The sequence below is a fragment of the Zonotrichia leucophrys genome, chromosome 4A (genome assembly GCF_028769735.1).
Source record: "Zonotrichia leucophrys gambelii isolate GWCS_2022_RI chromosome 4A, RI_Zleu_2.0, whole genome shotgun sequence".
In the NCBI taxonomy this organism is placed as follows: Eukaryota; Metazoa; Chordata; class Aves; order Passeriformes; family Passerellidae; genus Zonotrichia; species Zonotrichia leucophrys.
Genome location: NC_088174.1, coordinates 16017679 through 16042043, shown reverse-complemented (window position 1 = coordinate 16042043; position 24365 = coordinate 16017679). Strand labels below are relative to the sequence as shown.

At 38.6% G+C, this 24365-nt stretch overlaps 1 protein-coding gene across 1 annotated transcript in view; it reads left to right on the top strand.

Annotated features, from left to right (window-relative positions):
• The window catches only part of LOC135447660 (uncharacterized), a 66710-nt gene that overhangs the window by 8975 nt on the left and 33370 nt on the right, over window positions 1-24365 (top strand). Inside the window, exons 2-4 of the mRNA XM_064712720.1 lie at window positions 3058-3116; window positions 3193-3314; window positions 17992-18138. Coding sequence (XP_064568790.1) covers window positions 3058-3116; window positions 3193-3314; window positions 17992-18138 — 328 coding nt within the window. The remainder of the gene's footprint in view (window positions 1-3057; window positions 3117-3192; window positions 3315-17991; window positions 18139-24365) is intronic.

Sequence of the window (24365 nt, the reverse complement as noted above, 5' to 3'; positions counted from 1 at the left end):
TAAGAATTGTGATTGCTAAAATTGAATTTAATGTTCATTGAAAGAGCTGAAGCACAAAGAAATTGCTTTGTTTTGAGCTGCTACCAGAACATTCTAATTTTGAATTAGGGAATAACCCTTTCCAGTCATTATTTACACCTCTGTTTGGATAATTTTAATGGTTAATTTTGGACTGAAGCTGTGGAGCAGATGCTCAGTGGTAGATATCAGAGTTATTTTTTAGCTTGTTGCCCCTCATTCCCTCAGGTATGTGGGAGATCCAACAAGGTCCTTTAGGTGCACCTCCCTCACATGAGGTACCTGCTGTACTGCTGTGCCACCAGATCATCTGATATCCAGAGAAAACCTTAAATTGGCTCCTGAATTCACGCCAGCGCTGAAATACTATAGTTCTGAAATACTATATATTCTCCTGCTTGCATCCTGCACTCTGTCCTTCAGCCCATCCATCCCTCAATTCCTTTCATCACTTGCAGAAGTTTATTTTTTCAAGATAGAGAAGGGTCTTTTTTAAACAGCATCTTAAGATTTCCAAATCCCAGTTCAGAATTAAAAACCATAATAGCATTCTGGAGTAATTTTATGGCTCCTGATAGATTACAATTAGTGATCAAACTGTGCTGGTGCACTGCATTGTCAGGCAGCTTTTATCTCTGGTAAACAGCTCTGTAATTAGGATTTCATGGATCACAATAAGTCCCAGATTTTACTTACACATTTTGAGGTTGATGTTTTCTTCCTTGTGTTATAAATTTATGTGAAAGTCTGGAGTTACAAGTAGAAAATTGAAACAGAAAATCAAATTTCCTAAGAATGCAGAGTCAGGTGTCAATCCCTGACTCAGGTAGGGAGGTTTTGACTCCCCCTTTGTGGTGATTCCATTTGCTCATTAGAAACTGTTTTTAGAAGTTGTTGGAAGTGCAGACCAGAATTTTCTCTGTGCATTTATTTTTCAAAGCTGACCGAATATATACATAAAGGTTTTCTTTTATTATTCCATGAGCTGCATTTTAATCCAGAGACTGTGGGGCATTTTATAGTTATATTATGGAAACAAAAATTTCTTTTATATTTTGTTTCATATTAGTATAATTACTGAGGCTCTTTAAACACCCAAGTATTAGAATTTCAAAGTCTCTTGTCTTTTGCAAAACACCAAGGACACCAAGAAAACTTTGAATGTAACATTTCTCCTGATATGGAACTATGTATTTTTCTAAAGCACAGCACACTATTAAATGAACTTGCAATATTTTTGGGGATATTATGACAAAGTATGGACTATTCTAGATAAATTACTGACATACCAACAACTGAGACACTGAAATTCAGATTGCTTTTGAATATACAACTATTTTTAACCCATAAAGGCAGGGATTATGAAGGACAAATAGCCTTGCTTGACACTGTATCATCATAGGTTGCTCCTATTAGCTCTTCTAATAATTCATTGTTTTTCAAATGACACCTCAGACATTCACACCAATCACTCAGCTTGGCCAGCAAGGCTCATTTCTCATGTATGCACCAAAAAAACAGGAATTAAATTAGAAAGCTGTGCTAGCTAGGAAATGTTTCACTCACATGAGAATCTTGTAAAAGCAGCTCTCTGGTAAAAGAGAGCAGCAGCAAATCACAAAATAGATAATGAGTGATAATTTGCCATAAATGAATGGTAGGCTTCAGGAACATACTTAAAGAGAATTAGACGTTTGCAAGATTTTTAGAAAAATTAAATTACCTGAACACTCTTAGCTAGCCATGGGTGTTGTTTAAAAGGGTGAAAATCAAGTGAATAATAATCAAGAGGGGATAATACTACTACTATTATTATTATTAATAATAACATTAACTATTACTATATATTATATCATTATATAATTATAATTTAATATGGAATAACTATTTAAACCTATATAATTCATAAATTATTATATATTATAATTAAATTATAATAATATTTAATATATTAATAATAATATTGTCATCTCCTTGGGAGGGACAGGGATGAGTGATGCAGGTGACACTGACATTTCCTTCCTCAGGAAAATTAACCTGATATTTAAACCAGAACGTGGGTGAGACTTTACAGAAATTTCACTTTGCTCCCAGGATTCCTGCCTGCTCCAAACTAAACTCTGTCAGCCCCATTTTGTCTCTTTTGGCTTCTCTTAATGATTAAATAAGACTTCATTATAATGGCTAATCTTTAAATTAATTCAATTCAATACTTACCATTTTACTTAAATCACAGAAAGGAGCAAAGGGGAAGAACATCAATATTTTAGCAGGCATAGAGTGCAGAAATTTCATAAATAAATGACCCATTGATACATAACAAATCCCTACAGACCATATCCTGTTGTACAGCCTTACAATTTAAATAACTGACTAAAAGAGCATTCCTAAAATAAAGCAAACTTGCTTAGAGGAGTTTAGATGCAGAGATGGAATAATTTTAAAAAATGACCAGAAGATATTTAATTTAAAAAGAAAATTTCTAGTGAGTGAGGTTTTACAGACACATTGAATTGTAGTCTAAAGTTTGTACAAATTAATATAGTACAAGACAAATTTCTTTGTGAAGTATTTTAATGTTAGGCTCAGTGTGGGAGAAAATTTATATCATACATTTTTAGTTTTCTAAAGAACTTCTATAAAGCTGAGAACGTTGTCTCATTTAAAGCAAAAATATTTTGTCACTTGGAGATCTACTGATTCAGCATAGGAAAATCTTTTTTTACAGGAAACCAGGTAGGCTACAATTTTCTTTTTAATTCTTATTAGCCAGTGGTATTCGCTTCTTTTGTAGTTGTCAAGTGTTTGGAAGAAACTCATTACTATTTACCTGGATTCACAGGAGCCTTTACATGATAAAAATGAAACACCTTTCAAAAGAGAAACTTTGAAGCTTTCACTTGTGACAAAGATATCAAATAGAAGTTCTGTAGGAAATCTGACTTTTTGAAAAAAGCAAGTTTTATATATCTTTTTTGTTTCGTTGGGTATTCTCTGTATCAGGATATAATTTCTTTCTTTTTAATGTTTCATCCCTAGAAGAAGAAACAAGAACCACCTGTGCAAAACAAGAAAATCTACCCTTCCCTATTCATCCTTAACAAATAAACCTGGGAAATTTTGGCAGGGAGCTTGAACAGCCCCCAGCTTGTCCCTGTGGGCAAACAGGGCTGGCAGCTCAGGAGGGAGGAACTGTACGGTTTGTCCCTGGGAAATCTGTTTGGAAAGCAAAGTACATTGGAACCACAGCGAATTTTCCTGCACTCCACAATTCAAGGCTCTATGGATTATCAAAGGTAATAATGCACTGGTCAGGGAATAAATAACGCACTGGACAGGGAATAAATTATACACTGGGCATTTAGCTACAGAGAATAATAAATTGGACATTTTAGCACTCCAAATACTGAGGAGATTAGTGTAAATTCTCTATAGGGAATAATGCACTGCGAATAATGCACTGCGAATAATACACTGCGAATAATACACTGCGAATAATACACTGGACATTTTAGCACTCCAAATATTGATGAGATTTATGTGAATTCTCACTGCTCTGTAGCATTTTTCACCTCCTAGTAAGAGTGTTAGAAAGGAGTAATCATTGAGTTTCTTTTGTGTAAAGAGAGTGCAGTTCCTGGAGAAACAGCTTTAAAGTCTTAGGTTGGAAAAGATCTCCAAGAGCATTGAGTCCAGTGTTTGATCTTGTATGGATTTGGATTTTGCACTGATCTCTGAACTGAGCTGAGCTAAGCTGAGCCCATCCCACTTCAGCCCTGGTGTGCTCATCCCACCTCTATCTGTGGGTCCAGGTTTGTTCTTCACCAGAAAAATCCTGAGAACAAACCTCAACCCAGGAGAGGGATGGTCCACAGAGTGGGGACCATCTATCTCTGTGTTTATTAAATCTTTCCATCCATGTTATTGCCCCAGCAGAAGGCACAATCTCTCTTTAGTTCTGTGAGGTCACAGGAAAAAGAAAACTCAGCTTCACAGGTGCATGTTATTAGACACACAAAGCACTTGTTAACAGAAAATATGAGATGGCTCACATTTATCAAAATTATCCCTGACGTTTCCTTTTGCTCAGCTGAAAACAATATTTTAAACTCCCAGAGCAACATGTAATGTGTGAGGGGGGAAAAAAAAAACCTAAACTACAACCAGAGTTGGTTTTTTCTAAAGGACACCCAAAGGAATATGTGGTGAATAAGTTGTGCTTGTGGGAAAGACCAGAGTTGTCCAAAGTGCCGTGTTTCAGATGTGTTTATTACAATTAAGTGGATTTTAAAATTTTTTATCTATATTTCTGATATACTGACAGCTAGGGACTCTCATACCTCTGAAAACATAAAAATCATAATCCTGATGTTCTGTTATTGACAAAATAGCCATTGTGCCATGGACAAGGCAAACACAAATGTGGCCATTATTCTCCCATCTGTGGTTTCAGGCAAAAGCGCCTATTTTAGGGATGAACAATCCAACCCTGGTCAATTAGAGGTCCCTGACTAAAACTGCAAATAGAAGGGTGCTTTAGCCACAGTTTCAGGGATTGTTTTGTCTGTTAATTATTTACTTGAAAACTCTGCCTGAAAGACACTTTTCTCCTCCCTGGAGACTGCTATTGTGATGCTAATAAGTATCTGTACTTTGTTTGTGTGTTAATTGAACGCTGTCACTACAAAATTTAACTTGGATAGCTCATTCTCAAGATGATGTGTATCAATAAATAAAATATGGGACCTAAAACAAAAGCAGTTTTGCTTGCAGAGAAAGAGAGAAGACGAGCTTTAAAAAGAAGTCATTTAGTAATTGCATGATGCATTAAGGCTAATAAATCTGCTTAATTGTCACATTTGCCTTAAATTAATAATTTATATCAACATTTGGTGTGGGCAGATACGATGAATATTTTTATGTTGCGATAATCCTGGAAAGCGACACTTTGAGCACTTTAAAAACCAATTAATTGCAAGTCCTGTCTGGTTTTACACATTTGTAGTAGTAACTGAATGAAGAAAGGTGAGAAAATTTCTCAGAAATTGGTAGGAAGGACATTAAAGCCGTTAAACCTTCCCAGAGCATTGATGGTGCTGATCAGGTGAGTTAATGGTGCCAGGCTGTGCCTGCAGCTGGGGCAGCTCATCAGCACCAGCTCCTCACCTGGAGAACTTCACCACCAATGGGTTTTGCTGTTTGCTGTGAGCTGGAGGGGACAGAAAATGGAGCAAAGCTGCTCCATCTGACCCCAGGGTGTGATTTGGGACTGGCTGAATCCTCTGCTGTCCCTCTGTCACACCTGGACCTCCCTGCTCCCACCTCCTGCTCTCACCTCAGACACTGCAGGGACTCACTTATATTTTTTTAAATTCATTTTTTAAAATATGTTTACACATCATTTACCATAAAGTAAGTGCAGCGCTTCAGAAATAGTAATTTGTTTATCACAGGTTTAGTGGGAAAACCAGTTTGGAGCGGTTTGTGGGTTGCTGTGTCCCTTGGTGCTGGCCTAGGAAGCTCATGGCTCCTCTGCTGATGGCCTGACTCTTCTCCTGCTGTTCCCATCCTCCTCCACCTCACTTTACATCCTAATGCTGTACATCTGTTACTGGACAGATTGCACAAGATGAACATAAGGCACTCTTTTCCAGGGTCAGCTAAATTGCCAAGCTAGGTCCACTTAGGCTATTGAAATGTATGTTCAAAATTCCAGAAATTCTACTAATGACAGATATCTCTGTCATATTCTGCTGCATAATAATTACACTTATCCAGGCCGGTGTGAGATCAGAATAAAAACATTGTTTCAGTATCACGGATATACAGGTGTGAGTAAGGAATAAGTGTAATAATGCGGAGTTTCCTGTGATTTCAAAAATGGTGATTTTAAATGCTCATATTCAAATTTACTTTGTTTAGAGATGTTGGGAAGTTTGGAATGAGTTGTTTTGGAGTTTACAGGTCTTGAAGTGTCGCTTTTAAATGCTCTGGCTGTGTTTGAGGAGTCAGCAGATGTTAACAATCAGGAGAAGATAAAAAAGAAACTGGGGTACCTCTTGGCCCCACTGTTCTTTGTGTGTACATGTGTTTCCTGAGATTTTTCTTTTTTTTTAGCTGTGGGATTAGTGCAGAGTAACAAGGCACTGATTTGTCTTGGTTCTGCACTGCGGAGTCGGACAAGGAACTGTCGCAACACATGGCTTTCAAATGAGTTGATTGTAGACATATTGTCTGTCAGTCAAAACTACAATATTGTAATTAGAGCAGGCCCTGTGTCTCCATACGTGCTTCAGATGGCAATGAAATAATCTCAGGAGTGAGCTGTGGGGATGCTGCCGTGTGGATCAAAGCTTATTCCCTTCTCTACTGCAAATTTTAACTAATTCACAGTTGGAATTACTGAAAAAAATCATATTTTATCCTGTCATTCTTATGGAGTCTTTGTATTTCTGAAAGGTGAAGTGTAATATTACACAGGTGTAATATTTCTCAGGAACAATATATCAAATTAATGTGTTGGAAAACCCTGGGAAGCTCAAGGAAGTTCTCTCTATTTGTCCTGATTCCTGTGACTGACTCAGTTGGTCACTGCTTGAAATGGGATTTGGTGGTGATGCTGCAGAATTGATTTTTATATTTCAGTTCATTTACTAGAAGTCCATAGGATAAAGCTTACACAGGTCTATTCCATGGAGAGGAGGGATACTCAAAATTTTTGATGGAGTACAATAAGTATGTAAGAAAAAGGTATTGTTTGGATGCCCCAGGAAAAAAGCAAATGTGGGGAAGAGAGGAAATTCTGTTGCCATAAAACAAAGCTCCCTTGTTACAGACATTGCCTGTTTTATTCACTGATGTGCCACAAAAAGCAGATTTACTTCCAGGTTCTGCCTGCCTCAGGGTCCTGTGACAAGGGAGACGGAAGGAAGATGTTTCATTTAAATAAGGAAATCTTGTTTAAACAACTGGTAATAGATAAATAGGAATAATAGAAATTAGGACCAAAACAGCAGAGTGGCTCTGGTACAGCTGATGCTGGTGATGTCCTTGCTGGTCTGCATAAAACTTACAGAAAATGAATGTTTACTGGGTATTGTATTCACCTGGAGGGGAGCCAAGGAGCTCCAGAAAAGACACACAAGATAAAAGTAAACCTTGAGAAGGGAAAAAATAATTTAAAAGAAAAGGGGGGGCACAGAAGGAGAATTGGGTTAGTCCCAGAGTTCCTCCCAGTTCACTAACTGGGATATTGTAAATTCTTTGGTTCTGTGAGGAGCCCAAATTCATGTCATGGCCACAGTCAGTGGCACTGCTGATGAGTCAGACTTCTGATTTTGTGATTTACAGGAAAGTCATTTGAAAAGTAGTGCCATATGGGATGATGCTTGATTTGTAATTCTAGAAGTTAACAATTCAGTCTCCTGCAAATCCTGAGTCTGTCAGGGATTTCTCAAGTGATGTGCAGCATAGAAAATGTCCACTTTTATTTTTCTATTCTGATTTATTTTACACAAATCAGCCCTGGCTTTACTGGCAGAGGACATAAAAGAGCAGGGTGATACAAAGGAGGGAAAATTTGGTTCATTTTGGGCCAGCACAGCCATTCCCAGAGCTCTTCCCCAACACTACTCCATCCACTCCACACCAAAGCAATATTAATACATTTTTTTAAATCCTTGTGTAAATTTTATTTATCAATAATACCATATTCTACATCTCTACATTCATCTACATAAGGAGTTCAACCTGAATTTAACGCCTCTGTAATAAAATCCCTTTTTCTCTGTGGTAAGGCATGGCTAGGGCAAGATGTCTATCAACCATGGCAAGGAAAAGGAAATTTTGTTTTCTCCATAAATAAATGCATTATTTTCAAAAGGGTTTTTAGGCAGTCAATACTGCAATTTTTCCTGATATTTTTTTTTAAAAAAAGCACTTGAAAATTTCTTGTTTTATTTTAATGCACTTATTATAGTTGAGATTTTAGGTTTTTCTTGGCCTGATAATTGACTTGGAAATCCAGGTTCTTGTAACTGTCTTTTTCTTGGTGAGAAAGAATGCTCAGGCATTTTTAGACATTAATTTTGTATGAATAGGGATTCTTTAGCCCTGCACTTCCAAATTATATCTCATCTCTGGTACTCTAAAAGTATATTTGATATCAGAAAATAAAACTGTGACTGTGCCAGCGTGTGATGGCAGCAAAGCAGGGGGTGCGTGGTGATGAGGAAATCTCCATCCCAGCCAAGCCTCAGCTCCCATGTTTGTTTTGTACAGATCTCTGTCTGCATGCTTAATTCAGCTGCCTAAAAATGGGATTTTGCACTGGAGAATGGCAGCCTGTGTCCCCAGCCTGGCTCAGGGTGTCCACATCCACAGCAAGAAGCAGCTGCTGCCCAATTTCCATTGCCCTCCCATCCCTGTGGGAATCGACTCTTGAGGAGATAAGGATGGGCTTGGCTGTTATCACCGGTGCTGATTGCTCCAGCCTGGTGCAGGGCTGGGTTTCAGGGCCTGGTCCAGCTGCTCCTTTGCTGTTTGCCAGGACTGACCCCTGGAAATGCCCCAGGAGCTCAGGGATGGGGCAGACCCTGCCACAGCAGCCCCAGCTCTTGCCAGAGCTTTCCCCAACCCTTTTCAGGAGACTTGGTGTCCGATTTTCGGCTGTTTGAAGGGCCTGGAAGGGCCCGGGGTGGCCTTGGGGCAGCCCGCGTATCGAAGGACGAGAAGAGGCTTCAGTTCTTCTTTCGGTCTCGGTGTTTATTAATTGTTTATCTAAAAGATTTTCTTTCGGCCCGACAGAGCTCTGCTCAGCAGCCAGCCATGAGCACACTCCCTGCCCTCCGGGCGGTCACCTATCTTTATACCCATGGTTACGTGTACAATATTTATCATTTTTCCCCAATCCTTTTTATTCTTATTGTCCGGTGCACTTTTAGTAATGACCAATCCCAAAGTGCCACCATCACCACAGAAGATGGAGGAGAAGAAGAAGAAGAAGAAGGACAGGACACGCCCCAATTCCTCCATCTTACTTCTCTAAACCCCCCTGTACATAAATCCTAAACCCTGTGTTTCACCCTCTAATTAACTGATCCCTTCACCATTCACCCCGGTGAAACCCTCCTGTCCTCATACAGGTGTCGTCTCCTGTGTAGGATCAAAGTGCAGCCACCAGACACTTCTGGCAACATTCCAGGACTCCCGAGCCCCCCAAGGGTGGTCTCGGTGGCTCGGCACCTCAGTCCTGAGGTGCTGAGATCCCACAACTTGGTAATTCTCTTTCTCTCTAATACACCTTAGAAGGTCACCCAATGACTCTGGGATTTTTTCTTTTTTCTTCCAATTTTTTTTCAATTTGATCATCATTGATTTCTTTGTCTTGTTTCTCATGGAGAAATTACCTCTGGCAATGCCAGGGCAGTGCAGGAAATCTCTGATACCCACATTGATGGTACAACCCCAGTGCCACCTTGGCACAGCTCTGGTTGGTTGATTAATAATGCTGAGGGTAGAAATTGTAGGGGGGAATCCTTGCCAATGCTTTAAAAGAAATCATATTTCCAACATTAATTATTTCAGTAAAATATTTGTGCTTTTCTCTCCTAAGTTCATATTTGGCTTAAGAGCTCCTGGCTTAGCTGACATCACTTCTTTCATTGCATCTTATCCATTAATACTTGTTCTTGCTGGGAATTAAGGGTTTCTTCTCAATCTCAGCACAGAAATCTTACTTCAATTTCAAAGTGGACAAGAATTTAACTGTTTTTTAAAGTGTCTTTTTTCCTGCACAACTGTTTTTTCCAGCTCTCTTCAATTGGGCTCCATGTGATGGTTTTAGACATAACAGCTTCAGTTCGAGTTGCCTCCCTTCAAAGATTTGAAAATGTGCACAGATCCTGATCAACATAAATTAGCATGGCTCTGCCTTCTGTTATCAGTTATTCCAACTATATGAAACAATCTGTTTCTGTTTCAATATAAAATAAGATGGTGTGCACGTTTACAATACATAGCACTTGCAGACATAAGTGGGAATACCTGTTGAAGGGCCCTGTGAGTAAAGACAGCCTGTTAAGGATCTTTTTTATGCATGAGAGGAACATCCCTGCAGTCCCTGCGCTTGCAGGAACGTGTGGGACTGGTTTGGAATGCAGAACAACATTTCTGCACTGTGGCATTGCCTTTTCCTCATTTATTTATATATTTTTGCTGGGGGGTGAAAGGGTGAGGTGGTGATACCACATCATTAGAATCCATGGGAATTCTGACAATAATTCAAGGGATTCAGGACAAAGCTCACAGTGGAAAAACCACCAGTGGGAAGGCAGGAGCCAAGAAGTGTCTGCATGGTTTCCCTGCTATTGTCTGTCCCCTTTCCTCACAGAAGCCTTGGGAAAGGAGGTTGCTGCCAATATTATTAATCTTTATCTTGTGCTGGCACTTGGCTATCAGGATGTCTCTGACATTTGATGGGGTCTGGAACAAGCTCTTTTTTTTGTAATAGAATTTTTATGTCTCTGACTAGCCAAGGAAAGGAAGAATGAATTTTGTGAGCACGGAGTAAATATAAACCAGAGCTTTTATTCTTTTCCAAACATTATTTTGCCTTTATTTTTGCTTTATAGCTAAAGGATGTCAGCAGCTCAGAGCACACTTTTCCATCAATGTTCTTCACTCCAATGTCTGAAATCTCTGCTTCTGTCTGTGCCACACTTTTGCTGCTCCATGGGGTGAAATGTCACTGCCCACCAACTGAACACATGAAATACAAGAGAAATTGCACTTTCCTGAGATATCCTGCATCATCTGCTTTGACCTCATAAGAAACAACACATCTCCATTAACAGATTGTTTTAAAACAAAAGATGAACTATTTATAATACTAATATAGAGAATATATCTATATAATAAACTCAACAGTCTTTGTTACAAGGTTTTCTACCTGAGCTCTGTTGGTAAATGAGTGCACAGAAGGATCTTGGAGTTTTAATTTTTTTTCCTACTCCATTTATTTTTATACCAGGCCCCAGTGGAGGCACCTGGAATATTACAGTTAAAGGCAGCCACAAAAATTTGATTATGTTTAACAAATCATTGCTATGCAGTAACAAGGTAAATTGGGTCCATAGAAATAATTCTCCTAGCATTTAGGAAATCTGTTGATAGAGCAAAACACAAAAGAATAATCTGCAAGGTCTGTAATTTTGATGTTTTATAGTAGCTGAGGTATGTGAATAGATAAATTATCTACTGAGACATCAAAGGGAGGTATTTGTGAGTGGGCAGTGGCTTGGGAAAGAGGGAAGTGATTAGTGGAGTGCCACAGGAGATCAGTATTAGGACCAATTTTGTTCATTTTATAGGCCAATGGTCTGGAAAAAAGCAAAGACCATGCAGCCAGGGCATAGCACACACCTAGGTTCCTGTGTTGGGAGGCAGGCCGTGAAAAACAAGAGCAAAATTCAGAAAGATTCATCCAAGATTCAGACAGATAAGGAGCCATCATTTCAGTTGAGGGGATGTAAATTGTGTGGAAAGACTAAGGAAAAGAAGGGAAATCAGGTATGGAAAGACTGCAGGAGGATGTTGCTTCACTGGGAAGTGTGGGTTAAGGGAAATATTTGAAATAATTTAGTGATTTTTAATGTGAATGATTTGGTTTATTTCTCTTTTTCAGTGAGGAAGACTGTTGGTTTAAACTCCATATATTTAAAAGCTTCTGTGAAAATTAGATTGAAATGTTTTCCTAAAATCCAGTATTTTCAACTTTCCAGCTTATCAGTAGAATGAAAATCCTGGATGGTTCTGTCACCTGCTGTCTCACACAAACCCTGGGACCATGGAAATCAGATCATATTACAGAAAAGGTCAGAAGGAAGGAATGGCTCTAAAGGGAAAGCCTGGTGGAAAATACTGGAATATAGATAATTTTAGTGGAGATTTCAGTTCATTGACTAAAAACTGAAAATTAATCCCATTTTTTACTCATTTCCAAATTCCCCTGTTCTGTTTAGCAAGGGATTAAGGAGGTTCCAGAACCCAAGGCGTGTTTACTTTTACTTGAACATTAGCAGAAATGGCAATTGCCAAAGAGCACAAATGTCTCTGCAGCAATTGTTCCAATTAAACAACACAGGCATCATTAGAGAATCATTAAACTTTGAGCTTACAACATTTCTTTATTGAAATAACATCTTCTACAAGCTACCACTGCAATATTTTGGTTTAAGCTATGCAAGAGTTTATTATAACTGAAATTTAATTTAAAAAATAAGCTCTAAGCCAAGTACCCTAATAAGAAACTATCATGCTACTTAGGGAGATAAAATAAAACTAAACACTGCTTGAAATAAGGATAATTCCTACTGAAACCTCTTCCTGAAAATTGAGTAATCCCAGTAGTTATTGCATGGTTTTCCACTTTTTAATGTTTTTCCCTTAAAGCTTCACTTCTAGTTTAGATTTGCCTTGGGTAGCTCATGGGCAGTGGATGATCTGCTATTATTAAGCTTTTCCCACCACAGAGCTGCTTTCTCTCACTCTGCCTTTAATATTTTTTCTAATGCATCTAAAATTTACACAATTTGTTCACAACATTTTGTTCAAAACTGCACAGGTATTTTTTTTATTCGCAAGCCTGAGGTGTATATTAATGCCTGCAAAGATTGCAGCTTGATTCTCATCCTAAGGACATTCAAACACAAAAATTAATCTCGTGCTTTGAAGGCTATTGGAAATTTGACCATGAGAATTACTGCTTATTCAGTCGTGCTAATTCCTTCTTCAATCAGTATGAAAAAGCAATGCCTTAATTATTAGTGTAATTAATGTTTTAGGAAATGAGAAAATGATTAGCTCAGAGCTGCTTTATGCTGTGTGTCTCTCGTAGTGAATAAGCAAGGATGCTCAGCACTGGCTGTGAGCAGATTCAGTTGCCATGAGCTGAGAGCTCCAGAGCCAACGCTCAGAGCTGCCCAATTTCCCTGCCCAGTGCTGTTGAATATTGCCTGGTGATGAAGTGCCTCTCCCTGAGAGCTCCAATGGCAGGACGAGTCATTTCATCTTTGTCCAAATAATGGTGTGTTTTGTTTTAGGTGATATCTGGCTTCTGAGGCCAATAAATGCCTTTTCTGGAGGATGGATGTTTTATGTGAGGCTGTGTATTCCCTTTGAGTTATGTGGTATTATCAAAGAAAAACAGAAAAGTGTATATTTTCCAAAGGTTTGTAATTGTTTTCATCTTTTTTTATATTTCTGCTTCACCTTTTGAGCACTATAAACTGTGATGCTCTTCTTTCAGCAAAGGTTGAAGGGATCTGTTTCATTTTTAAAGTGGTTTATTTCTTATTTCCTATCGGAGCGGGAATCAAATGGGGCTGTTATGGAATGTTTTTCCTCGTGGCATTCATTGCCTTTGAGCTCCCCATGAGATGAGTGGGCTTGAGGAGTGGAGGATCCTAAAACACAGGATCCTGTGTGCCTGCAGGCAGAGAACCCTGATTACCCTGGTTACGTGTGGGTTCATTAGGGATCTCCTGGAGGAGGAACATCAAAGCCATGGAGTGTCACTGGTTGAAACTCGTGTCTTAAAAATACAATTTTGCACAGGTCTTACCTGGCTTGATCAATATCTGGCATCTTTAATATCTGCCTTTTCAAAGACATTTACTCCAAGTTCACCGCTGTGCCTTTGGGAGTAGGAAATAACCTTGTGCACATTTCTGGCCAGTCCAGGTCCCCACTGAAATTCTAAGCACTTGTGCCAGCTTGGAGAACAAGGAATCCTTGGCCAGTTTGAGAAGGTGACCTTGGTTTTCTTCTTGACATGTTCCTCTTTTTTTTTTAATTTAATTTTTTAAATGTTATTTATTCTATTATTATTTTCATATTCATTTTATTATTATTATTAATTTTTATTTTTTATTTTATGTATTTCCCATTTAAGATGGGAAATAAAAAAGCTGTATACCTGGAGCTGCAGATTCTCTTAAGAGTGTGACGGTGTGGGACAGCCACTAAAATTCTTTGTGGGAGAAATATTCTGAGCTTTAAAAAAACTGAATATGTATGTTCATAATGGACTGTCCAAGAAAGTGTATGGAAGTGGCAGGATTTCACTGCAAATTCTTTAAGTTTTCTGTGTTTGCCTTTGTTATTTGAGTCATTTGAGGTGTTACACATGTGAGTAACAGCACCAATATAGTCCGACCCACTTGTTCCAATCATTCTTGTGCTTGCCAATTTTCCTAGGTCAGATTTGGCTCAGTTTTATGTGTACAATGTGGTTTGGTTTCATTTGCTGTAATCTATAACTTGCAGATGAATATTTTAATTTGTCCTTGGGAAATAAAGCAGGACAGTGGATTCTGAGACACAAAACGTGTGGGATAAAGCCCTGCAGAACCGGGGTGCTCACTCGTGTTATCTGGCAAGGGGCTTGTGCTGTCTGTCAGTGGGCATGAAAAACAAGAGCAAAAGGAGATAGCTGTTGGGTAAAACAGAGGAGTTGGTGATTTACAGGAAAATCCCAAAAATCCTCATGGCCTGCTTTCAAATCCACTGTGAGATACCTGCGACTTTGGCTTTTCGCTATTCACAGCCCCCAGATACAATGTGAAATGAGATTTCAAGGCGTGGAAACTGAGTTTGGTTTAAAATCAATTAGCAGCTGTTCTCTCTGTTGGGTTTTCTACTTCCTTTTTCCCTGTTCTAAATCCCAATTTGTGTACTCTGAGGGCAGCACTGCTCAGAGCACTGTTTTAGACATCTCTATTAGCTGGGAAATGCTATTGATTGTGTTTTTCTCTAAAGCATCCTGCACTCTGGGCTCAGGTTTCTCACTGGCAATGGGCTCTGCGTGCTCTGCAGTGTTGCAGCACCAGATCTTGGTCAAACACTTGTTTTGTAACGTCACAAGAACGGTGGAAAATTAAATGTTTGTTACAGAGTGAGGCAATACCATTGTTCATGTTGTAACGGGATGAGTCAATGTGATCTGATTCTGATGAAGACTTATGGAGTCTAAAAATAACTCCTCCCCAGAGCAGGAAAATATGTGAAAATATACAGTCTATCCCTTAAATCCTGAGCATTAAGTTAAATTAATAGGAGAACTTGTAGAGTGCATGATTGAATCCATGAGGGATGTAGTGTGATAGTGTATATTTGCCTAAAAGCTCGCTCTGACAGCAAAAACAATGTACCACAGTATGTTTCTTTCTTATCTAATGGAAAGAATAACACACAGAGGCTCAGTTCTTGTAATGAAAACCCCCACATTAATTTTATTTTTTGATGTGTCATTGTAATTCAAGAGATGTTTTTAATCTCAGGATTGCTAGGGCACAATAAACCATTTAAAAAGTATTTGGCAAAGATCCCTGTGCTTAGCAACAGCTCCTTTCATTTAAAACTGTTTTTTGAACCAAGCTATTCAAAGCTTTGTTCCACTTATTAAAATAAAGTATCTTACTTCAAACAAGTGTTTCAGAGAACATAATCAAGAGGAGAGCATTCAAATACAAATACAATGCACAGAAAACATAAAAGGTAGCAGCATGAAAAACTCCAGGACTTTGTGTGTTTCCTTGTTTTTCATTAAGAAAAAACTGTATAAAAAATATACTCACTACCTTATTTCTCTTTGTGCCTTTATGGGATAGTTAATGTTACATTTCTTACCACGTTATGAAATTCCTTGCTAGATTTAAAGTAAAATTTAAAAGCTGTGCAGTATTTAATGAATGAAATATTGCATTAGTGGTGTGTTTTCCAGTCACCTAGGTGACATAAGACAGCAAGAGAGGAGCTAAATATAGAATAAAATCTATTTTTGCTGTTGGCTTTGTGCTCTGCTGTGAACCACAGTGTCAATTCATGGCACAGTGTCACCGTGGAAGCTTTTTCCAGTAAGGTGAAGACAGGCTGAGCTTCATTATGTAACTTCACATTAAGAATTTATTTCAGATTTTCATTAATGTCATTTTGGTTCAGCTCTGCCTGAAGTTTGTTTGCTTTGGATGGCAGAGGCATTGCCAAGGCAGTGACGGCTCCAGGAGCACCAATGCAGTTTTCCTCCACAGGTGAAGGGATCCTGCTCATTCCTTTGTTTTTCCTTGTTCATCTGCACACTTTAGAAAGCAGGGATGGATTCCACATGCCAGAATTGTCTTCTCTGAAGAGATTGCAAAGCACATTTTGTGGGATGCCAGATGCTTCTCCTGGTCCTGAGTGCTCAGTTCTCTCTGAAGTTTAGGGAGGTTGAGGTGAGGATGAACGAGGACTGAGCATAAAGAATAATCTTGTCCTACAGATTTTGCTGGTTTTAAATTTTGTTTTATTTAGAAAAGAGAACCCCAGACCTGAAAAATTCCCCACCCACAGAAGGGCCTGGATCTGTGGCTCTGGCTCCAGCTCTGACCTCATTCCTCAGGCTGTGGCTGTAGGGTTACAAACACAGCCAACAAAACTCCTACCCCTCCATGGGTTCACAGAAAACTATCCTGACCATTGTGGGTATAACTGATGAAATTGTCATAATCCACCAGAATTTTGGGGGTAAAACCTGAAAAGGAGTTTTGAACAATGGTAACTCTGCATAGATCATGCTGTATAACTTTTTCAAGATGGCAGTGACTGTAAAATCAATGCAATTTTTGATCTCACGTTGTGTGGGCAGAAAAATGGTTATTTCCAAGATGTTAAAAAGCTAATCTATTCTGTTAAGTTTTTGTATCTTGCATAGATATAGCTGATTTCTTTTTTTTTTCTTTTAATTTTACAAACCAAGTTGGGAGCCTTGACATTTATTGGGCCCCCATATTTTTCATTTATATTCTCTCTAGTCTTCACCATCTGTTATGACAGTAAATAAGTTTCAAATAAGCCATATCTTCCTCAGCATGAGTTGCTTTTTCTGCAAAAAAAAAATTAAAGTTGCAGTTGGATGTGATATTTGAAGTCACAGCTTGTCTTCAAATATTTAGTAGCGTATTCCTGTGCCAAGGGATATCAATCTGCCATTTGCCTTGCTTACAGTATAATAAAGATTATCCAAGCCCTTCTTTCATAGATATGTCAAGGCTTTTAATTACTATAGCTCAGGAAGTAGCTCTTTCCACGGGCTTTTTCCATTTTGCTTTGGATTAATATGGTTCCTTCTTCTCTTTTTGCACATTAAATTCCAAAAGGAGGATGTAGGGTCTGATTTTGGTGGATGTGATCTTCCCTTACAAATAAATTCTTTGGCTATACCAACAGCACTTTGGTTGTTGTAGAAGGCAGTGCTTGATGGACATTTCAGATGTTGGTACAAAAACCTCAGGAAATTCTGCACAGAAGTTGTTGGGTTTTTAGTTGTGGTATAGGCAGGCTGAGGGTAAATTTAAGGTAAATTCTTTTTGTGTCTTTCCTTGATGCCATACAAGAACACTCCAGTGAGAAGGGTTGAGACTTGGAAGTCACCTTTGTACCAACGTGCCACTTTGCTTTCCAAATTTACATCTTCCCTTGATTTTGAATATTGTGTCACAAATATTGTGTCACATGGAGACATTTTCCTCATCCTTGGAGGACAGTGGTGCAAAATCACAGGTTGGTTTCACTGTTGTTTTCTAAACTGCAACAAATCACCCTGAAACTCTCCCAAAGAAGCTCCTCTGACAAGGAGGAAATTTCAACCCATTCCACTCAAAACTGAAATCATTGCTAGAACAGCAAACATTCATGTTTCTTGTGGGATTGTGTTTTTTACAGATTTCCTATGAGCTTCCCAGATGTGTTAGAGGTTCTCCAGGATAAACCAGGAATAATCAGACATAAATTCTCCTTGTCCTTTCCACCCATCACATGTAATTCTGTGGCTCCAACTGGCCCCATCCCAAATTATCTTTTTGCCCCATCCTTTGATATTTCTGAAGGCTGCACATATATTGGGTGATTGGATTTTAAAATCTGCATTTTCATCAGCAGGAACTGGTACTTCCAGACTGGCACCAAAGAGAATATTGTGACTGAACATCAGCTCTGCAAAACAAAAGGAGGTTGGCTGCAGTTTGATTTATGTGGAGAGACTCAGGCAAATTCTGCACCAGCCACAACATTCATTATGCAAAGGTACTTTTGAGTAAAAAACAGGTTTTACAGCATTAAAATAATGTCCCTGTTATAGTCAAAACTGATGCACAATTAAGATTAACCCTTTTGTTTGTAAGAGGATTTCACTTTCATTTCAATGTTCATAAGCTTCTTACTATAAAAGTAAAGCTTTTATTTTTATGTATGCAATTGTTTTTCCTTTTCACCTGTAAATAGAGTAATTGCACTTTTTTATGATTTTCCAGTATTAGATTAGTTTTATAGCATGTTCTGAAATTTCATTCTCTTTCAGCATCAATCTTTGTTTTGTTTTTATTACAGAATTATACTTACAAATAACATCATTTCAAAACAATAAACATAAAAATACAATGCAATATAGCAGTTACAGCTTTATAGAGTAAACATTTCATTTGGAAGAAAATTCCACTCTCACACTATTATTTCACAAAAGCAGCAAGGTCAGAAACTCTGAGGGTTAATAACAAAGCTGTTTATATCCTAAAATGAGGGGACAAATATTCAGGGGTCAATGACTACACCTGTGAGAAAACACAGAAATAGAGTTTCTTGTCCACAGCTTAATTTTTTTGAAGAAGGGGTCTTGGAAAAAAACTGATTTTCAATTTGGAGTTAGTGTACAAGGTAGGGTAAATTGTATCAAAGCCAAATGATATTCCACAAAATTAAATTTCTTTCACCTGACGTTGCTCAGTGCCAGGTATTTCAGGAGAATTAAAAATTTTCCATGCTACTTTTGCAGACTAAGCACACTCTGGATAGTGCAGAAAGATGGCAAATATGAAGTCAGAAGATTAGTGCAAGGCAGGAGTTGCTTAAGCACAATGTATTTTTCTTAGACTTAGAAGAATTTTCCAAGGTGCTGAATGGAAATAGGTGTGAAAAGAAGAAATACCAGTCAGGAGATTTGGAGTAGGGAAGGATTTTGCCTTAGATGAGGATCCCTCTTGATCTGATCACTTGCCAAATTCCCTCTTCTCTAAATACAGATTTGCTCATTTAAAACACTGTCCTGGACCAGCATCTTTTCCTAGTTTTCTTTTACAGTAGCTGTAAGATTAAATTAGAAATATTTTTTGAATTATATCCATGTTAAATAGAAACTTTACAATTAGAAAGATCTTCTGGACTGAGTCCAATTTTCTGATAGCTATATGTTATTTTGATTTTGTCACTTTGCAATGCAAAAATGTACTGAAATTTACACTGAAGAATTAGAGATTTCTTTTAGAATTACATTAATCTTAATTGAGGAGTTCTGTCTCATGATACAGTGCAAGTTTTTTCCCACATGGATTGGCTCCCTCTGAGGTCCCTGGCATATCCTGTAAATTTTTTATCTCTAGTGATAAGCTAAAGCACTTCCATTTTCCTAAGGTAAAGTTTCATTTTTCAAAGATTCTTCTTTAGAAACCCAGGATCTGTTTGCAATTCTCTCAAGTCAGAGCTTTTTCTTAGATTTACTTTAATTCTTCATCTTTAAGTCATAGTTACTAAAGAAATGCTATGCAAAATGAAACAAGGTGAATTTTCCTTGCATTGTTTTTTGCAAAGTACTGTTTGTTGTCTCTTATTTCCTTACTTCCAGTATTTGCAGGAAATGTCTTTAATTATGGACCACAGATTCCAATTCCCTTTTCCTGCTCATTTCTAGTCAATACATGTGATTGATAGTGTCAGTGTTGCAGCACTTTGTCCTTTTTCTGTCCTCCAAGTCACCAATACTTGCCCTGAGACCCTGTGAGCAGTTTTCCAGCTGGCAGATGATCAGCTCCTGCTAATTTGAAAGGGTCTGTTTTACTCAGTGCTTCCTGACCTCTTATTTTCCATTCTAGGGTGAGAATTTACCTCTTTCTTTTATATTTGTGGCAGTCCATCCCTGCCTGGCCACGCAGTGAGGGTGGGTGCACAAGGCTGAAGGTTTCAGCCCATAATTGTCATTTGTTGGTGATGCCATGAATATGGAACTGCTGAGCCAGTGTTCCCTGTGGCCTGCTCAAGCACAACTTATTTTTTTGCTCCAATAACTTCAGTGGTTTTTCCTACTTGCCACTGTGTCCTTCTGAGAGTAATCCCACCTTATTGCAGGACCTGCATTCTGTGTGCTTCCCTCTGTGACATCAGCAAGTATTTCACATTTGGAGTGCTCATCATTTGATCTACCTGCTCAAAATCAACAGATTTCACTTTGCTGGGTTTCTTTTTTAAGTTTCTGAGCTTTCTCATCCCATTCCACTTGCTTTGTATCCAAATTCAACAAGCTTCTTCCTACAAATATAAAGAATATTTTTTGTAGTACCTCCTTCAGTTGCAAAAGTTGTCATTGATGCTTTCTTTATAAGAATTTGCAGGCCAATTTGTGTTTCATTTCCTTTACAAACAATAAAATCTTCCTGTCTCAGCAAACTGTTTTTTAGTGATTCTACCAGTGTCTCACAAAAACCCCAAAAAGCCTCACCCAACCTAATTTTCTTGCTCTGGTATTCTGTAATAGATAGTTATCATGATAAATGCACATGTTCTTTATCCTTGTATGTAATCTTGCTCTTTGCATTGCTGATCTTGAAGTAAATATATAAAGTGTTGTCTTATAACAGAGACAAATGATGGGAGAGAAGAGGCAGAGCCCTGGAGTGCCATCCTTCAAAGTCCATCTCGTGGAGGCCTAATTCAGCTGGAGGAGCAGAGAGGGCAACCTTGTAATATTTGCCCTTTGCAATGCTATCTTTCAGAGGTGACCTTTAAGCTAACTTGGGAGTCTGACAAGCTGGGGCCTCAGCACAAGATCCTTCTCTCTGTCAGCCCCTCACAGCTGCAATCCCCTCTGCCTTTGTTCAAAACAGTCCCTCCTTCTGATTTCATCTCCCTGGCTTCATAACTTCTAGAACTTCTCCTAAAATACAGTTAGCAGGCTGTTCCCTTCTCTTCCAGGTGCTTCTCTGAGTTTATGGTTCTGTTGTGTTCTCCACAGACCTTATTCTGTAGAGAACATACATATATATATATATATATATATATATATATATATAAAAGGAATTTTTTTATTCCTTCTAGGTTAAATTTCTTGTCTCCAGTAGCAAAACCTTTCAAGGACATTGCAGAACTCTGGGGAGATTCACGGTCCCACAGCACTGCACACTCATTTTGGAACTTGAGCAAAAGTAAAGCATGAAGTTAATCAGGAAAGAGCCCCAACACTCTTGTGACCTGGCAGAAGTGAAATATCCATGTGGCAGCATACAAAATTAGGGAAAACTTTAGGAAATGCTGTGGATGCTCTCCAAGAACAGAGGAGTCCTCACTCCTCTGGATCACCAAATCAGCCATTGCCATCTCTAGCTGTGACCATTGTCCAGGTGTGCTTGTCAGGCTGTGACAAATGCAGGTGTGTCTAACAGCAGCTTTTAGGAATTCAGCGATCCATTTCCATAGCTTTTGGAGTGCTGAACCAAAGCTCTCCATTTAATAAACAAGCTACAGAAGTTAGAAGGCAGATTCTTACAAATGCAGCTGAAAATTCAGTAAAACTTTTGGTAAGAGACCAGATTTGTATCGCAAACTTCGGGAGTTATTTTTAGTTTCTTTAAAAATATTCTTTAAAAATTCTTTTCGGGGTCCACACTTCTCCTAAGGGCTACTTCACTGACAGTTCCTCCTGCTGAGGAATCCTGCTGGAGCTCCCACCTTCACCCCTGGTGACACTTCCAAGGTCCCTCAGGCTGTGTTTTCTGGGACACCACACATTTCCCCACATCTCCTGCAGCCAGGGCCCTTCTCCCACCCCATTTCCCTTCACTGAGCAAAAGCCTTGACCTGAGATAGAATTTTGGCCTGGAATTTGGCCTGGAATTTCAGCGTTTTTCCAGTGCATTACCTGTCAGCTCTTTGTCCCTGGTTAGCCAGGCAGCAAATGGAACCCCACTGCTATCTCTGCACTTCTCCATTTTCTGGACTGAATTGTGTTCTTTGCCTTGTCAGTGGTTTGGGGTTTTTATCTCTACAATTGTTTCCTTGGTTGACTCCAACGTGTTTGTTTTTCTAAATGATAGCCAACCCCTATTTTGGTGTAGCTCCATATTACTTCATCAATCACTTCAAGGGGACGTTGACACAGTGTTAGGTTCTTTTGAGTAAAACAAGGCTGGTTTTATTATTTTGTTGTGTATTATTTTCCACTATTCCCATTGGACTGGGAAAATTGAGTTTTCATAGGCCTAATCTTCTCAGCTAATGTTATGAGCTAAAGCTAAGTAGCATTTGTTGGAAAACAAGAGGTTCATTTTGTGCTCAACTCATTCTTTTGTTTGGTAGAGATGTAACAGATACTGTGCAGAAATTCAAACAAGGTTTTTTTATCCATTGTATGGCTCAAGTTCTGTTTAGATGGCTGCTATTTTACTGGTTGCTATTTATATTTCAAAAATTGCAAATATTATGTTTATTTTTTTAAAAGAATTTTTTTTTACTCATTATCTATAGTTGAAATAATGTCATCTAATGCAAAGAACTAATTTGTAAGAGTTGTGCAGGATGATCTGAAGGGAACAGACAACAGGAAAGAGAAACAGAATTTACAGGAGATCCAAACAGAAAAATCCCTCAGGTTTGGCCAGAAAAAGGCCTGTAACCATCAGATATGAATTAATTTGTTAGATGGATTAAAGGCCGTGTGAAGGGTGAAAGGGAAATGGGTAAGATGAAGTCCAAAGTCTTTTCTCTGCTGGAGAAGAACAGCAAGTTTAGCAAACTAAGAAAGAACTGGTGGGGTTGTAATTAGTAGCATGAGCAGTATTTTGGGGAAAGGAGAAAAATGTATGAGTGGTTTCTGTTCTGGGAAGGAAGGAAGGAAGGAAGGAAAGCTGCCAGAGGAGAGGGTTGCTGGGTGTGAGAGACCGTGGATGGAGGCTGGGGAAAAGTGACACATTCACGGGGACTGTGGGATCCTGCAGGAAAGCAGAACACATAAAATCGGGTGCTGTTCCCCAAAATTGTCTGTTTTGCAGAGAATCTGAAGTGCTGAGGGGTTTGTGTAACAGATCTATGCAGGAGAGAAATGGGACAGGATTTCTGTTCAGGAAATCAAGAACGAGGGAACAGGGATGTCAGGCAAGATCAACTCATTGGGGAGGAACCACCTCGTGTTGGATGTTCTCCAGATGAGCTCCTGAACACACAGGGAGGAACTCTGGACATTCTGCACATGCCAGTAGTGAGTGGGAGTTTTTATGGTGTATCCTTGTATTCGTGGCTGCTTCAATTAGGCTTTCTAGTCTTTCCAAATTCTCATCAGGTAAGATTTTTTAAATGTTTCTAAAAATTTTTGCATCGTCTTCCTCAGACCATTGTTACAGATAAAAGCAGAATTTTTTTATGAAATAGCATACACTTGTCAGCAGTACAGTTTCACCTTTCTCCCCCATCATTCTATGACAATATTTATTTCCTGATTACACCTGTTCAGCTATGTTGGATCTGCCTCCTGACAAGTTTAATAGAGTTGATGGCATTGATTTAGAATTGTGTAAAGCCTATGAGTGTAATTTTCTTTTTCTTATGAAAATATTAGAATGGCTAGAAAATATAAGTTTTTTATACAAGTTATAATAAATAAAAAATGTAATGTATTTCATATGCCTTAGGACTAAACCTTGAAATACTCTGTTGATCCTTGACCATGGTGAACACTGATCACTTTCTTCTACCAAAATTTCCTGCTCCTTAAGGAGCCTCAACATTTATAAAGAAACTTTACCTCTTATTAATTATTATTATTTTCTTTAATTAACGATGTTGAAAAACTAACAAATTTCTAAAATCCTCTGTAACTATCATAATCCACACAGCTGTCATAACAAATATTGAAAAAAAAAAATCCATGAGCGGGGTTTAGTGCCCTGTCCACTGAAAGGTGTCTAAAATTCTGACTTCATTCTTACACTGACAGACTTGGTAATAACAGACCTCTGGTTGGGGAAAGCTCAGATGTCTCTGCTCCTTCTCCAGGCCAGGGAGCACAAACTGCTGTGGGAAGCCCCTGTGTTGGTTGGAGTTTTGGGGAGATTTTGCTCCCTGGATCTGCCTGGTGCTCCAGTGCAGCCGCTTCCCTGGGCCGGTGCAGAGAACGTGGGGGCTCTGCTCCCACTGAACAAAGATTCCTCTCCATGAGTAATTTTCTTGCCTGTCGTTTTTTGGAAAAGAAGCAATTTTTAAAATGTGTTGTCAGA